The sequence below is a fragment of the Botrytis porri genome (genome assembly GCF_014898465.1).
Source record: "Botrytis porri strain MUCL 3234 chromosome Unknown BPOR_013, whole genome shotgun sequence".
In the NCBI taxonomy this organism is placed as follows: Eukaryota; Fungi; Ascomycota; class Leotiomycetes; order Helotiales; family Sclerotiniaceae; genus Botrytis; species Botrytis porri.
The window spans coordinates 594,206-611,572 of record NW_024066087.1 but is presented as its reverse complement, the minus strand read 5'-3'; the positions used below and the strand labels follow the sequence as shown (position 1 = coordinate 611,572).

At 42.1% G+C, this 17,367-nt stretch overlaps 2 protein-coding genes across 2 annotated transcripts; one reads left to right on the top strand and one right to left on the bottom strand.

Moving 5' to 3' along the window:
- Positions 1-1,576: 1,576 nt before the first annotated feature.
- On the bottom strand, positions 1,577-2,758 carry EAF01_009101 (uncharacterized protein; the record flags this gene model as incomplete). Its single annotated transcript, XM_038917357.1, has 3 exons — positions 1,577-1,601; positions 1,706-2,402; positions 2,509-2,758. 3 exons carry the CDS (start codon positions 2,756-2,758, stop codon positions 1,577-1,579), a joined length of 972 nt encoding a protein of 323 aa, XP_038766962.1.
- Positions 2,759-4,824: 2,066 nt separating this feature from the next.
- EAF01_009100 (uncharacterized protein) lies at positions 4,825-12,540 on the top strand (the record flags this gene model as incomplete). The annotated part of the gene is made up of 3 exons (XM_038917356.1): positions 4,825-4,871; positions 4,943-8,819; positions 9,085-12,540. 3 exons carry the CDS (start codon positions 4,825-4,827, stop codon positions 12,538-12,540), a joined length of 7,380 nt encoding a protein of 2,459 aa, XP_038766961.1.
- Positions 12,541-17,367: the final 4,827 nt, after the last annotated feature.

The following is a 17,367-nucleotide window of genomic DNA, read 5'->3' as shown; positions in this document are numbered from 1 at the left end:
AGGTTCTTTTGAGGATCTAGCCAATTGGCCTAGATTGCTTTCGACAGCTTCACAACACATCGCATGCCTATCCTTATAAACCACTAACCCCCCCGGGTCACATTCCCATGATGTCGCGAAACAAGAACAGAACAAGATAACAATAAAGTAACTAATTAGATTCTCTCCGAGCGAGAGTTTTCTCTGTGATCGATACCTATCAAAAGAAACTCCACGACTAACAATACGATACATGTGACGAGATTCTCAAGACTTTATTTAGTCCGTCCATGCAATCGCAAGCGCCAACTTTAGATGTGAATTTTTGTTTTGCAAGCAAAAAGTCATTTAGAGACAACTTATATTATGTACTTTTAAAATTTGAGAGATGATAGATATACAGAGATGTCTTATTAACTCGACCATCACCAGCATGACAGTAATTCATTTATAATCATAAATTAATCGATGGATAGTGAATATCAATACTTAATTTAATATAATCCCCTCCAATCCCCTCCACTCCAAGCACCCCTCCCTATTTTCTTGAACGAGAAAACCCCATCTTTCCCACCACAATTCCCCACTCTTCTGGTCAACAACATATACCCAAATTCCTCATACCCATTCAACAAACAACACACCCAAGCGGCTTTAGCTCACTTGGGAGAGCGCCAGACTGAAGCCCACTTCGGTTTCCTTACGATTAATCTGGAGGCACTGTGTTCGATCCACAGAAGCCGCATGTATTCTACGAGTTAGGGTTCACTCTGATTTCCTTTCCTTTTCCTTTTTAGATAATGGTGTTATTGTTTTGAGGGTTTGGATTTCCAGGAAAGCAGAGAAGTGGGTAGTGTAGTGAGAATTTAAGTGAATTGAAGAGATGTGAGTGGATGAGAAAGAGATGAATGATATGGGGAGTGGAGATGTGGGGGTTAGATGTCACTTACCTACGGTACTTGTAAGCAATCGAGGTAATTATCTACTACATCGTATACTCTGAGGAGAGGGGGTACGAGTATGATGCTGGTAACTACCTACCTATCTACTCGTATATCTATCGCTTTTGGATGCGCGGGAGCTTTGGAATATATCTAATTTTCGGGCAGGGGAAAGGGGGGAAGAGGGAATGGAGAGATATTGAACGAATTAATTATCAGGAGACTTAGTTCTAATTACCATATCTGACCAACATGCATGATATAAGATCTAGAAGTTCTCTAGATTATAAATTCTACCCTACCTACTGTATCCAGTGAGGACATATATATATACATGATACGTGACCACAGGAATTCAAAGATAACAATACATAGAACGAATGATATAGTTCTAGCCTGTACACATCCACTTCCATTTCCATATCGAACAGAACGGATATCTACCATCACCTAGACTCTCAGACTGTCTAGCATTCTCGAAAAATATAACTGTGCCTGCCATCTATTTCGTGAAGCTTTATTCATTAAAAGGTATATCTCATCTCATCTCATCTATTACAACAACAACAACAATAATAATAATACAATTGATTGCTTCATCTCATCCTATGCATGCAGCGTTGCGTGAGGTCATGTAATTTGATTGAAGAACAATTCTACGCCGCTATTAGAACCCAAAGTCTGTGGTTTATGTTAGTTTAACTCATCATAGATCTCAAGATGAGATAAAGTACATCCAGCCCAAAGAAGAGAAAATAATGGGAAAGGGGGAAAAAAAAACTTACAAAAAGAAAATCATCAAAACCCCAAACATCTTAGCAACCAACCAGCGATTACCAGATACCCTCGACCAATATTTCAGTAATTCTCTTTGAGCCCCTTCAACATTATCCACCACATCTTCCGTATTCGCATCGATTCTTTGAATCATCTCACTCTGTTCCGAAACCATCGTAGCCAATTGTCCAAAAATGCCTCCGAGTTCATTAATCGTCCTCTCAATTGCTTCGATCGCTTCTCCTCTCTGATGAATATACTCATTCTGCGGTTGCGCCTCTTCCATCATCAATAACTGTTGATCGCCCACCGGATTCAAACTCAACAAATCCTGGCCCGGCCCTGGACTTCCTCTCGTGGGCGTACTATACAAAGGACTCGCGGATTGGGAAATGTTCGGCTGGACATGAGAGGACACTGACGAAATGAAATTCTCGGTGCGGGAGCGCGAAGCTTGAATATTCTTGGTGCGGACTTCGAGGACATCTTTGAAATTGGCGGATACGTCGGTCAGTTTTCCTTGGAGCATGAAAACGACGTTCTTGTTGTGTTCGCCTTCTTGATCGGCTTTGGGATGTTGTGCGCGCGTGAGACTTTGGAGACTGGAGATTTGTTGGTTGAGCGAGGAGAGATCTTGTTTGATGATGAAGGTGAGTTCGTTGATTTCGACGGGTCGGTCGTCGAAGAGGGTTTTGCGTTTTGCCACTATGTCGTAGATTAGTATTTGATTCTCTGCTTCATATATATACATTGTCTATCCATCTATCCTCCCAGGCTCAATCTCAAAACAGTAAAAAATCTCCATTCTTACATTCCGCCAACTTCTGTAACTTCTCCATGGTTCCCGTTATCCCTCTCCCAATCTCGGCCGCCTTTCTCGCAAATTCAGATCGCCGCGGCTTGCCAGGTGCATTCGCATCGCCATTTGCAGCGGCCTTTTGGGAATCGGATAGGAGGGATTGCCTCTGCGCTCCGACTTTTGAGGAGGCTTGTCTCTTTTGGACTTGTGTTAGGACGGATCGGAACTCGTTGGTTCGATCTTGTATCGATGCGACGGCCATCGCGATGGTTTGTGTGGATGGATCGATATATGTGTATTGATTTTCGCAATGGTATTAGATGGATATACCGATGTATTGATGGGTCCGGCGCAGAATGGTTCTCTTTTGTTCGTGGGTTGAGAGGTGGTTGAACGTTTGGGTTTCTTCTTGATTGTGTTGTTGTTGTTGTTGTTGTTGTAGTTGTTGTTGTGTAAACTCTCGAGGCGCAAGGTAATTTAATTATTTTAGGGTTTTGTACAGGGTGTTAATTGTTGAATGTTGAGGCCAATGGTATAGTGGTATTTGAAAGAGTACGACAAAAGCTTGAAAGAAGTTTAGTTGACGTGATTGCTTTGTATTAAAGGGTGTAAAAGGTGTATTCAAAGGTGGAATCTAACAAGAGTGTTGGTCGAGTTGAGTGCGAAGTTGATGAATGTAAGGATAATTTACAGAAAAAGTACCGTGAAAGAATAGGACAGCTGGTGTTTCGGGTTCCGGGTTCTTGATTTTTCTTGCGAGCTTGCTTCAGTGTTTACGATGCACTCCTTCAAATTCTTGGTGTTCCATTAGCCCTGAAACCGAGCAGCTAAGCCTAAAGCTCCGTCCTGTACTCGAGTATTACATATCTCTTACTATTATTACTATTCCAGCCTCGGAAGGAGATAAGGCCGTCCCCATCCACCATTAAATTCATTACCCCCCTCTAGAAGGCAAGAAGGCTAGAAGGCTAGAAGGCTATAAGGATGTTGGTTGTGTCTGTGTCAATATCTACTCTCTCTGCTAGGCCGGTGCGTTTATTTTAAGAAAATCCTTAGCTTTTGATAAGTTGTACAATGGCAAATGAGAATAAAGACCCTTGTGAAATACTCCCATATCATTCGTTCATTCTCGGCACATATTTTTTTCGACGTTGTGGCTGAGTTCCAACTCAACGCTTGTCTGTGGGTAAAGAATTCATCATCTTATCATCATCTGGTGATCATATGCATGATGAACCGGTAGAGAGTACCTAATATGAATGAGTACTGGAAGATCACTCGTGGAGATGACTGACTTTGTAGGGAAAATTGATTGTACTCAATTTGGTCCATGTCCCGGTAGCTACCAAGGACGTACTTCGTAGGTGGTTGTTTGTCTTCATATGGAAGTGTAATTACTAGGAGATTAAATCCAAGGACTATATGGAGATGTTGTGCAAGGTCAGATGGTGGATGTATTCATTTGGCTGAAGCCACCTACTTGTCCATGTGCCCAACACCTAGACTAGGTACCTGTGTAGTATTCCTTTCAAGCTTGTAAGGTAGGCCTCTCGTACATCTACATCTCTAGGACATAGATAGGTACATGCTCAATAGAGCTATGTACATACTAATAAATACATGCTATACACAGGCTTATGTACATACTAGGTACATACACATTTCACCTATTAGGTATCATTTTCGACCAAAAAGACATCCCATCCATTACATCAACAACAACATATATCACTCATCTTACCTCTGAATGTCTTCATTCACTAATAAATAATCGGATAATATATCTCGAACTATATAATAATTACCCACGTACCGAGGCATTTGTTAGTACTCTCTACTTACTTATCCTACCATAATTGAATGCTTTCATCGCTTCATCACTCCATTCATCCTTTCGTCATATTAAACACCTAGGACCTAGGTAGCCTTCCTTCCTTGTCCTAGGTATCTCTTACTTCATCAAGAACCCCTGACCCCATTCCCATTCCAAGAAACCGGGGGGGGGGCAATCACGCAGCCACAGCATTCATCTGAACTTCTGAAGATCTCCCCGATAATCAAAAAGTCGTATCTGATCCACTCACTCACTCCCTCCCTCCCTCCCTCCCTCCCTCACTCAACGGCCTACCTACTCTCTCATATTCCCTCATCGTCCTAATAACAATAAGGACGGACTCCGGCAACAAACCATCAACCTCAAACTTCCATTGCCACACTCGATCTCCTCTTAATAACTCAAAATATCCACTTTCCATCATCCATCATATCTCATGGTCAAAAATATGATTCTCCCGTGGATCGCGAAGAATTAATGTTTGTTGTCGCATCATGGCAAGGCCATACATCAATACCTCGGACAAAAATGGGTCATTATTGTAAGCTTCTGCAAATCACTTTCGCATCTCTCGCAAGCCACTGAGACCGCTGCTAAACAATACATTACCAGGAACCCTACGTCTGGAGGTTCAAATACTCCCATATCCTACAGAGCGAATGTAAATCGACAAAAGACAAAGAAATGGGCCGAGGCAAAGAAGATAGATTATGGAGGTGACGACTGGGGAGACGATGATGAATATGACCCTTATGATGCATATGGAAATGAGATCGAACCAGCACCAGCACCCGCACCAATATCAAAACCTACAGGTCTACGTCAACCAGGTTATGGGCTTCCCAGTGCGAGAGGAATGTCACAGGATCGGGGCCAGAAGAATTATGGCAATCTCCCCTCAGCTTCTGTTGGCAGCCCATTGAACAGGAGAAATTCTTTCGAAGCGGACGACGAGACGAGGCACTTTTCGAATGCAACTATTCGGCAAGGATCACCACGACCTACCTCCCCGCCTCACTCTCCCGATTCCGCAACAGTTGCCGCAACTCGGTTTTCTCAAATGGGTGTGGGAGGTATAAAGCATACACGCGATCCGAGTGGCCCCCCAACTTTACATATATCTACACAGCAACCATTCCCTACAGGTTTACAAAAACCTTCCTTGTCTGCTAATCCCGTGCCACCCGAATCTTCTATCAACAACGAGGCCATGTCACAGCCAGCTCGCACTAATACTAATGATTCGTCGGTCCTGTCAGTTGGGTCAGTCAATACACCAAGCGATTATGGAACTTCTAAGGATTTTTCGCCGTCTGCAGTACCCGCTCCATTATCTATGCGGCCCGTACCCGCCCCTCAAAGCGCAACCACTGCAGCATCAACTACCAAGTTTCCTGCCCGAAAGAGTAGCCTGAGTACCATGGGAACAGAAGCTCAACGAATTTACCAAAACTCTCATGAAACTCTAGGTCAGCCATTCCCAACAAGCTCCAGACCTTCACCTTCCCCTGGTTCTGTAGATCGGTCTGCAACAACTCCAGGTGTGTCAAATATTAAACCTTTACCATTCATCAGACCCGCGGATATTTATCGCCGAATTGAAGAGGAAAAACAAGAAAGGGAGCGGGCATCATTAGATTCAGTCAGACCTAGTATGGACTCGCTTGGAATGGAAAGGTCGAGTGACATATCACATTCACCAGGCCAAGGAGTTGTCCGTGAAAGGTCTAGTTCTGATAGTTTAGGACCTGGAAATCGAGGAAGATTTAGCCTTGGCGATGAAGGTTCTGATTCCGGAAGACGTCTGATGCCAATTCTAGAACCTGTTAAAGAACGAAAGAGTGAATACGGCTTCGATGGGTTTAATGCTAATGGAATTCCATCACCAGCCCAAGAGAACACAAATCCTCCAACCGAGCCCAAAACTACGAGTTCCATACTTCCGGACGTGCATCGAATTTCCGGATTTGGTTCCGACTTCTTTTCTCGATCAACAAATGATAGTGCACCCGCTCCTCCAACCGAAACCATATCAGAACTACCAGAGCAAGCGTCGTCGGGAAATTCTGACCAGCCAGCAGAGACCTCTCTTCGGAGTCAATCCTCTTTCGGGTTCAAGTCTGTTGTCAACCAAGCCTTCGATAGAAAGGATGATAATTCGGTTCCTCCAACACCAATTTATAATACTGAAGGTAATGTAAAGAGATCTGATAGTGAAAGTACTGGTACCATCGAAATTAGTCCCATTATGAGTCGTGGTCCAAGCACCACGGACAATCGAGGTCGTGAAATGTCAACTCCTGCTATCATGGAGCAAGTTGAACCCATCTCCCCACGTCTTGAAAATATTTCAAATCAAAGTGATAATCAGGTAGTTCCACCGACTTTTATTCCAGGCCATCGACGCGATATTAGTGCTCCGAGTCCAGGGAATAGCCCCGCCCGAACACCAGATCTCGGTAACGCATCCAAAAGAATATCAATGGGAGAACAAGCCTGGATATCATCTGCAAGTCCTACTTCTCCCACCGAAGATGCCCGCGAGGACGCTGATCCAGAACCCGCACGTCCAACCCTCGATCGCGACATGAGTTTTCGCCCTCAAATACCAGGTGGATGGCAGTCGTACACGACCACTGCAACCACTAGCACTGTTCAACCAGAGACACCTCGGTCACCGTCTCCTCGGGTACCAAATGATCCAGCTGAAGCTTTGGCAATGGAAGATTTAACACCTACTACCACTAAACATTCTCTTCCGGAGTCATCTTTAGAAGCAGCACGTGTTACGCTCGGTGTCAAATCTGATTCTATGCCTACACCTGACCCAAATGGAAATGTACATTCTGCCATGACGCCGCATCCTGAATTGATACCTAGTCTAGAAAATGCTTCGCCCGAAGCCCAACTGCGTCCTGACTATGTCGATCAACCCAGCCCCCTAGATTCTTCATCTATAACACCAATGAAAGACAGCTTCGTCTCTAGTGAAGAACCCGCATCGGAAACTCTTCTAGAACCAACTGCAGATTTCCAACCGGATACAGCACATGAGTTTAGTGCGGATGAACCACTTCTTCCACCATTGCAACCGCAGGTACTGCCAACTTTGAGCACTGACACTAGACCTTTGGATGAAGAAAATGACAGACTCCGAAGAGACATAGTCAGAAGTTTATCCCCGCGCCCATCACAAACAGAACAAGCTCACGAAAATTTGCGCGAACGATCAGCTTCCGACAATATGGATGAATCGCGAGAAAGTACATACTTAACGGATGTGTATGATGATTACTGGAATGATATAGGTGACGAAGATCACTCGTCCCCAATAGCAACGTCATCTCCCGACAAGCTACAAGCAGAGCAAGCTATTCCAGCAGACATGCCAGAAATCCGACCCCTCAGCTCTCATCGAATGTCAAAGCAGCAAGCTCGTCCACCTTTACCTACACGTTTCTCTTGGGAAAAAAGTATGGATCTCGTGGCCCCAACTGATACCCGCATGTCTGAATCCCCTACGTATCCAGCTGAGCTTCCCGTTGAGGAAGCTAATGCATCGATTCAAGGCCTCCAGCAGATTGACCCGGAGCCATACATGGAGAAGGAAGTCTTAGAAGAGGTTTTACCTAATGACGATCACGTGGAAAGAAATATTGCCTTAGGTGCTGGTGCTGTGATTCTTGGAGGTAGTGCTGCCGCTGTCATGCAACACATGACCAGTCCTGAATCTCCGCCCACGGTTAACGTCTCTTTGGCCCAAGAAAAGGAGCAGCCGCAATTTGCATCATATCCAATTGTCCCAACTCCTGAAAATGAACACCCGGCTTTTGGATCAACATTGGATCTATCCACTGATCCACTGGGCTCCAATCCACACTCTCCATCGAGTAGTCCAAGTCCATTCATCGCACGCGAGCCTTCACCTTCACGACGTGAATCTGCCACTTCTCCACGGTCATCAAGCATGGGAAAGATATTAACTTTCAAAGAAATTGTAGCGATGAAAGACGTTCATGAAAGGGTACATGCATTCGATGAAACAAGGGAGCGCTTTGCAGCTATGGACTCCGGTATCCATGAATGGATATTTGCCTTGAAGGCTGAACAACCAGAACATGCTGATGTGAATGAATGTTACGGGGGCTTTAGAACAACTGTACCGACTGGCTCAACCAGAAGAAATACAAGAAGCGGCTCAGCGGCTCTGCAGTCGCCTTATTATCAACAATATTTGAATGCTAGTGCACCATCGCAAGCATCAGTACCTGTATCACGAGCAGGACAAACTGGACCTTCTGGTATTCAGCAAGGCTTCTCACCAGCTCATGCTAAAATTACAACTCAACAGGTTCAAGCTAAGGGAAAAGAGTTCCTTCACACCGCTGGAATATTTGGTGGTAAGGCGGGAAAGGCTGGTTTCCAAGCAGGTAAAGGATTGCTGGCGAAAGGCAAGAACAGGCTTCGTGCGGCCGGTAGTAGCGATAAGGTAGATTAACATCTCCTTCTGGGTTGGATATGGGTTTTTTAGGCGTTATATTTTTTGAGTTTCCATCGTTTTGCTTAGTTAGCGCGGATGAATGCTTATTGCTTTTCCAATCCCGTCTGACGGGTGTGTACGACTAAGGAAGAATCCAGCCCATCACAATTGCTTTTTTCTCCTTGCTACGTGGTCCATCATCATCATCATCATCATCATCATCATCATCATCATCATAATGAGTCTTCTAGCGCTAAATCTAACCCTTTTTTAGACAAGTCCCCCTCCCAAGTCGAGAAACCCTGATCGTTCATCATTGGGCTTAGCGCTCAATCTATCGAGAGCTACAGGCCGGGCCGACCCCGATCGGAATGCAGAGCAGATCATACCATCCGAACCATTCAAACATTCACAAGTTTCAACTTCATCGGATGTGCTTACTCCAATTGGCGTGGCTGGCATTCCTCCCCCAAGGGATGAAGAGGCGCAAGCGGGACACGCGGAGGAGATGAATTTAGTGACACGTGATACTGCAGGTGAGATTTTAGCTCCCGATAAAACGGATGAGCAACATATTCTAAATCCTCCGGCCCCCATGAGTAAGCACGGACTGACATGGGATCCTTTCGACACAGCCGAATTTGCTGATTCGAATTACTTCACCAATGACAAGCAAACTAATCAGTATTTGATGAAAGACGATTGCGTATCAAACAATCTTTCAGTTCTCTCAAGGAGTGCGCGACCAATTAGTGATGACACGGCTTCTAATGATGCCCAAAAAGAAGACTTCGATCGAAGAAATTCGGCCGCACCTGCATCGGTTATCAGAGGGTACACAGTTCAAGCTCCTGCGGAGTTGGAATCATCAACCCGCGTTCCGATCAGCATGATTAATCGACCGCGAGGAGCAAGTCTGGATCAGACCACCACATCTGATCATTTCAATCGACCGACTATTGGTTCTGTACAAACACCTCTTTCTACACAACCGATAAATCAGACCATAGCTGCACCTGAGGAGCAAGGAAGGCAGCCTTCATCCAAGACATTGCCGCCTATCCGACGCACATCCAAGTTTGGATTCGAATTTGGGTCTAGAAGACCTCCTGCCAGATTTTCTATATCTGATGATGAGGATGAGGTTGAGGTTGAGTCTAGTGGTGGTACACAAGATGCAGTAATATCGAATGCGCCGGAGCTTAAAGAGAATCTTGTCCCACAACAAAGTTCGCATGCAGATGTTGCAATTGCGGACATGGCTCGAGACCCAAAGCCCAATCTCCAACTCAGCCCACATCCTCGTTTCTCGGTTTTCCCTCGTGTCGCAGATCCATTTGTTCAAAAGAACCCTACACAAGACATGGGGCGATCAAACCCAGCCATCGGACATACTTGTCAAAACTCATGGAATAGCGTCTCGAATAATTCCCGGTCTAGACGAGGTTCGACTTCTGATAGGCAGTTTTTTCAGCCTCGTGATAATAATGCTCCACCACTGATACCAGCTTTACCATTCGAGACACCCCCTTCTTCTACTCAACGCTATCCCGAGCTATTTGGTGGCCCGGTTACTGAGATCAGAAATGATCCTGATATGCCCAGTGGACACTACCAAGCACCTATTAGTCGGACTGAACCTTTTCCTTCATATCATCGAGCAGATGAGGTCCCTGCAGCTCGGCCTTTTCAAAGTGTTAATGAGCCTCCTGCTCATCGGCGACGACGTAGCTCAGACCTTGTCAACAGAGGTATCAATCTCGTACGCTCGTTGTCCAGAGAGCGAAGAAGTTCCGTTTCAAAAGAAGAGAAAAAATATCCCATTAATACTTCTACTTCATCTCCGATGCGTGACGACAAGCAGAAAAGGAGGGGATCTGGCTTCTGGGGAAATTTTGATACCACCGATGAACAATCATCCAATTCTGGTAGAGAGAGCATGGTAGCACAATATTCTGGTAGCCAGCATGATAGTCCTCAAACGCCAAAATCATTTCTCAGTCCTAACTCTACATTGGAAACGCCGCATTCTAGTATGACTGGACGTTCTACAACTACAATGGGCAAAACCTTCCAGAAAGATGAGAAGCGGAGTCGATTAAGCGGTTTGAGTGGCCTCTTCTCGCGTTCCCCCAAAGGAGATGGGTCGGTACTCTTTAAGCCAAAAAGGGCCACAACGGACCTTTCAAGCTTCGGTCCCCGAAGTGGCACCCTTTCTTCTCCTCAATTTGAAGACCATTCTATACAAAGCACAAACATGAGCCACAAACGAAGGCCAAGTCAACCGTTGAACTTTCTTTCTAAATTAGGCCCTTCCACCTCTCTTCAAAAGAATGAAACCCCATCAAGACAGGATAGTAAGCTGCATCTGGAACCCCGCCCGAGGCGCCCTTCAGTGAGTGGACTATTGACCGGTATGCTTAGAAAAAGATCGAATACGCTAGAGAGAGACAGCGAAAGAGGTGAAGATAATGGAAGAAATCCAGTGGTTGTACCAGTGGCTAGAATGTACTCAGACCTAGGCGCAGAATCACATGAGGTCTTACCCGACGCGATTGCTACACCCACGCAAAAATTAAGGAAAAAGGATCGAGAAGAACGGAATCGCAGTCCTAGCAAGTCAGATGGTAACAAACAGGAGTACTCACATCCTCCTTCTCATCATCACCCTCATTGGTACGATACCCCACCACGAATCCCTGAGCCCCAATATGATTCAGTCCCCATTCCAGATGGATATAATCTTGTTCGTGGTGATGGAACGACCCCGACACCTACCAACTATGACCCACGCGATATCAATAAGTTTAGTCGCTCCTCTCTGGGGGAAGGTCCTTCGAATTCGTCTCAGCAGTACTCAATACCATCACCTGTCTCACCTCTTGCTTATTCTGCTTCCTCAATTTTGCACCAATCACCACCGCTACATCAAACCTTCTCACCTGAAAGAAGACCTATAAACTTACCATCTATAGATACACATAGTTCACCATTGGCATCTCTTATTCGCACCGATCTCCCATGTCACCAGGACATTCTAGCTCGGTCTCCTGCTCGCGAGCAGCCTGGTCAGCAACGTCCTTTTCAACTTGCTTTACCACATAGCAGTGACGAAAATGGTCAATATTATCGCTCATCTACCCCGCCTATTCGTTCTTTAAAGGACGAGCATCTAGCACTGAGAAATCCAACTTCACTTCCATTACCTACGAGTGAATTTTCACCGTCATATGAAAATATTGATATCGATCGTTTTCCATTGCCACCCTCGCCATCTCGACGAAGCCCAGACTGGCATCGAATTAGAAACCTTTCGGTGGCTACGGATGATGGCTTACGGCGTTTTAGCACGGGAAGAAGTCTTGTCAGTGCTGTGTCACGAATCTCTGACTCTCCATCTCCACAACCACACAGGGTGAGTGTGATGGATGATAAAGTGTATGTGGATTGCGATGACGATTTGAAGCGTCATAGTGGAAATCTATCCGAGCTCGTTTCAAAATTACCAAGCGAGGATGTCAATTTTGGAGACAGGTACTCGGAGAGGAAGGAAGAAAATGAATTTGAAATGAGAGGTAGTGAAGGGGTGGCAGGTATCGATGAACGAGAGATTAGCGAGGATATTCATAATAATGACGTCATCAATAAGACAACACGTGTATCAGGGGATAAATTGCATATGTCTGCAACGAGTTTTCCGGGTATGGAGTGGAATCCTTATGTTGAATGATGAGATGGGGGGAAGGGGGGTTAATAAATATAATTCGCAGAACATGATGAAACGGCAGTGCGTTGTGGGAAGGCATGGGTAATAGAAATATGTACAATGAATACACGCATTATGTAATAGGACAGGAGTTTGGGGTCGTAGGAGAGTGAGGGTCTTTGAGTATTGGCAGAGGAGGCTTTGATATGAAATGAATCGAAATGAACGATATGATTTATTTTCGGTTTCTTTTGCTTTTTCTGTTGTATCATCAAGCGAGCTTATACCCATATCTGTCTGTATACGTGGAGATCTATGTATGAGGTTATGAATGAATGGGATTGTTAATTGTGCGATGTGGAAAGGGGGATTAAGGGGATTGGGGGGGATGAGATGGGATGGGAGGTAAATATATATGGAAATGGAAAGGCATATGGGAATGGATATGGGGTTGCTTGTTTATATTTATGGATGTATGAATAGCCCCGGAGCAGCTCCCAGTGAATGAGTAGTGGATGGCGGGGGAGTGGTAAACTTGATGCTTATTTCTTATCCTAGAAAAATTACTTGGAATACCTATTTACTACTGTATATAAAATTCGCTTGTTGGAAACTAGTACCAAGTACGTGATGCAGTACTCACTAAGGCAATCGGTATTTTGTAAGCTTCTTATGAATTTTCAGAGAAGGTTATGAGTTGAGTTGGGTCGAGAGGGAAATGGGGATGGGGCAAGCGCAAACGCAGCTGCTACACTTCTCCTGGCTTCATCATCCCTCTGGGATTCGTATAGGAAATCGCGATTTCGCGTTTCGGGCTATCTGAGTTCTGTTTTGATGATGGGATTGTGGTGTGGGATTGTGAGGGTGGAGGTTTGGTTATCTGTGACTGCGTCGATGGTGAGTTGGGTTCTTTAGGATTTTGAAATTTGAAGGTGGGGAAATGTACTGCGAGAGGGATGTGGGAATGGTATGGCGATGATTAGGGTGAGATAGAGGGTGGTTTGGTTGGAGGCGAGGAGGTGAGGAAATTGTGGGGTATAGAGAGGGTGATGAGTGATGGGTGTGGAGATGTTGGTTTGGTAGGGTGAGGGTGAGGGTGAGGGTGAGAGTGAAAACAGTGGGGAAGTGGGAGGTGTGGAGGGTGTGATAGGGTTTCTGGTTCTGGGACTGGGACTGGAACTGGATTTTTGGATATTTTGAGAGAGGGGGGGAGGATTTCGCTGGTTATGCTATGTGGTGAGGAGATGAAGAGTGATGGGACTGAGGGAGTTGGGTTGGGTTTGTGGATTGGATTAACAGGGTGTGGGAAGAATATACTATGCGAAGTTTGAATCTTAATTTTGGTGTGGTTTTTATACATAGGAGACATAGGTATTGCGCGTTTGTATCATCTCTTTCTTGTTGTTATATGAGCTCGAGATGGATGGCTAGTGCAGTCTCGAGGATTGCCGACCCTATTATAACTATCTTACATAATCACATCGCCAATTTAGCGAGTATGGCGTTGACTGATTGAGGTTAATCTCGGTCCTTCACCACAATAATAATAAGCACAACAATTGGGTTTCAAATTCTAAACAGAAGTTTACCATATTCCTGCGATACGTATCTTGGATCCGGGATGAGAATTCTAAATCTATTGAGTTGCTCATCGTAAAGTTTCGATTGTGATTATTGGCTAGAATTTGCGGCTAGGTTAAGTTGACCTGGTGAATCTTGCGCAGGGTTGCAAGCGTGACGAAGAAAAATGAATTTTGAGTATTGGTCAGTTTGTAGCTTATTTGCGGGGTTTGGGAAACTGGAGGTGGCGCGAAAGAGGGGATATTTCAAGTGGATGTATTTTATTTGCGCATTGTTGGGCTTAGGTTATAGAGGATAAATATTGGATTATACGTTTACTTGGCGGTCCATATATTCGTCTATAATTCAGTGGATAGGATGAGGCTTCATACTTCCCAGCGCTGCAGTTATGAAAGGTTATGTATAGTTTATTTAGGCTCTCTATTAAACTAATTCCTTCTTCGCTAGAATGTTCTAGCAATGATTGCTAGTGTGTCTGTACTAGGCTGCGCAACGGGTACCCGCGGGGCGGATAATGGCCTCGACAGATAATCCGCGGATAATCCGTCTACAGAGCGGATAATTCAGAATCTAGACGGGTAACTTATAAAGCAAATACAAATTATTTGCGAATATTTATCTATCTATATATTATATAACTATTTATAATCTTTTATAATATTAATATAATTTTATAATTAATATAAAAATTAATATAAATCTAAGCTTGAATCATTTTTAAGCTAGAAAATAATCTAGGAATAGCTTTATATTTTAAGCAAATCTCTGCTTTTTTCAGAGAATCTATATATCCATAGATTATTTACAAATAATCCGCAAATTATCTATAGATAATTTATATATTCACAAATAATCTATTTATCTATAAGTAAATGAATTATTTATAAATAATTTATAGATTATTTATATAGAGTAGATAATTTTAAAGCCTTAATAAATAATTCATAGAACAAATAGAACCTCTAACGGATAACCTATGGAGCGGATCATTTGTAGATAATCCACGGGTACAGATAATTTGTACGCAGCCTAGTCTGTACTTATTGTCTTTAAGATATATTAATGCTTATTATAGGAAATAAGATGTATATTATGTTATTATTCATATTTTAGGTCGCTAAAAATCCAAAAAATTATTAATACACTCGATTTCCTAACTAGCTTTCAAAACGCGATTTGATAGTCTTATAATCTTTTAGCTGAAATGAATTAATTATAAAATCCTAATTTTATTAATTTAATTTCAAATTCAAAAATTCTATATTGAATCAAAACTATTGTTTTATTAAATATATTTTTCGAATTTAAATTGATTTGAAATAATATGAATTAAATAATAATTATTTTAAAAATAATATAATATTTTAAAGGTGTTTATAATTAGTTTTTGAAAAAAAAGCTTTTAATTTTTGGATTTTCATTTTCAAATTTATTGTTACGACCGAGGTCGTCACATGACTAGATTGACTAAATATCACCTGACTAAGGTGTCCCACTAAGTCTCACTAAGTAATATTCAATAAGATATAATAAGAAGTAATAGGATAATAAAGAACAAAGGTCTATATAAGAAAATAGGATTTCATTACAATATAAAGCTTTATACTCAAGATAATAATTATTAATTTTATTATTATAATTATAAAAATTACAACCAATTACAACCTTATTGAATTCCTACTTAAAGTTTAATCTAAACCATCTCGAAAGAATTCTAAACACTTCTACATAATCTTAAAGACAGCTTCTGTAACACTTTGAACACTATTTCTGCTTCAAATACCAATTCGATAATCAATTACTAATATAACATTCAGAGATACCGCTATAGATCAATCTGTTAAAGACACCAACAACATCGAAATAACCGATACTTCACAGGAGATCACTATCAACGAAACCCTTAAGATCGCCTTATCAGACAAATATCAAGGTAATCAACAGGAACTCGATACTTTCTTTTTACAACTAGAAATCTATTTTCAATTTAATAAGAACAAATTCATAGCTATAAAATCCAAAAGCATATAAACTATATTTTATTTTAAAGGAGAAATAAGCAAGTGGATTCAATCATATTTATAAGATTATTTCGAGCATAATAATTAGAATCGTATACAACTCATTTAAACAATCTTCAATAGTTTTGAAGAATTTAAAATAAAGATTTATAAAATCTTTAAGAACTCTAATGAACTAAAAGTAATAGAAAATAAGATCTTCAACCTCAAATAGATAGGATCAGTATTAAAATATGCTACGGAATTCTGAAGATATGTGGAAACAATTAAGTAGAATGAAACCATTATTATAAGTTATTATTATAAAGAACTCAAACCAAAAGTTAAATTGAAATTAGAAAGATCTATCGAGAGTGTAAACTTGAACAACCTAATTCAGGACTTTATCGAATTAGACGATTGTCTTTACTAATATCAATAAAATTAAAAATCATATAAACCCCAAGGAAATCAAAAGTAAGGGTGTTATTATAAGAATGAGGAAAGACTATGTTACAATCCATAAAGATATGGAGACTTTATAAAATTAGACACCATATATTATACAAACAGGAATAATAATCAGAAAAAGAAACAAAGACGAGACAACAACTTATACTTTGAATATGGAAAAGCAGGGCATTGGGCAGCAGAATATCGAAGTAAGAAAACAGGAGATAAGAAAGGCAACTTTAAGAACAAGTTCGGCAAAGGTTAACTTAATACCACCTTCACGCCACAATTGTATGCTATTAGTGTAACAAGACTAGCCACACTATTACCAACTTATAAAGAAGAGCTCGAAAAAGAAGAAAAAGCTGAATACCTTTTATGGGTAAATAAAGACCTGTAATTAGGAGAATCATGGTTTATTCAGGAAATTGACCAATGGAACCGTTGTATCTAGAAATTTGGAGATATAGACGAAGGGACTATAAACGAAGACCTCAGCATAACAAATGTTGAAGAGGGCGAATCGTATGAGGTTCGATACGTCGATCAGCATCGAATCCTATGGTTTGGAATTACTATAAACACATTATTTGTAGAAAGGATTAGTACTGATTACCTCCAGTGGCTAGATAAAGGAGAGCTATGGGAAGTGTTTTATCATCACATATCTGAAAGAAATAAGGATTAGGTTCTATTTTTATATAGAAGAGTGGAAGAAGAACACCGGGTCCAGGCTCAAGCTATAATATCACCACCAATTATGAATACAATAATGAAAGTTATTCAAAAGAATTATCGATATATTTTATGGAAGAAC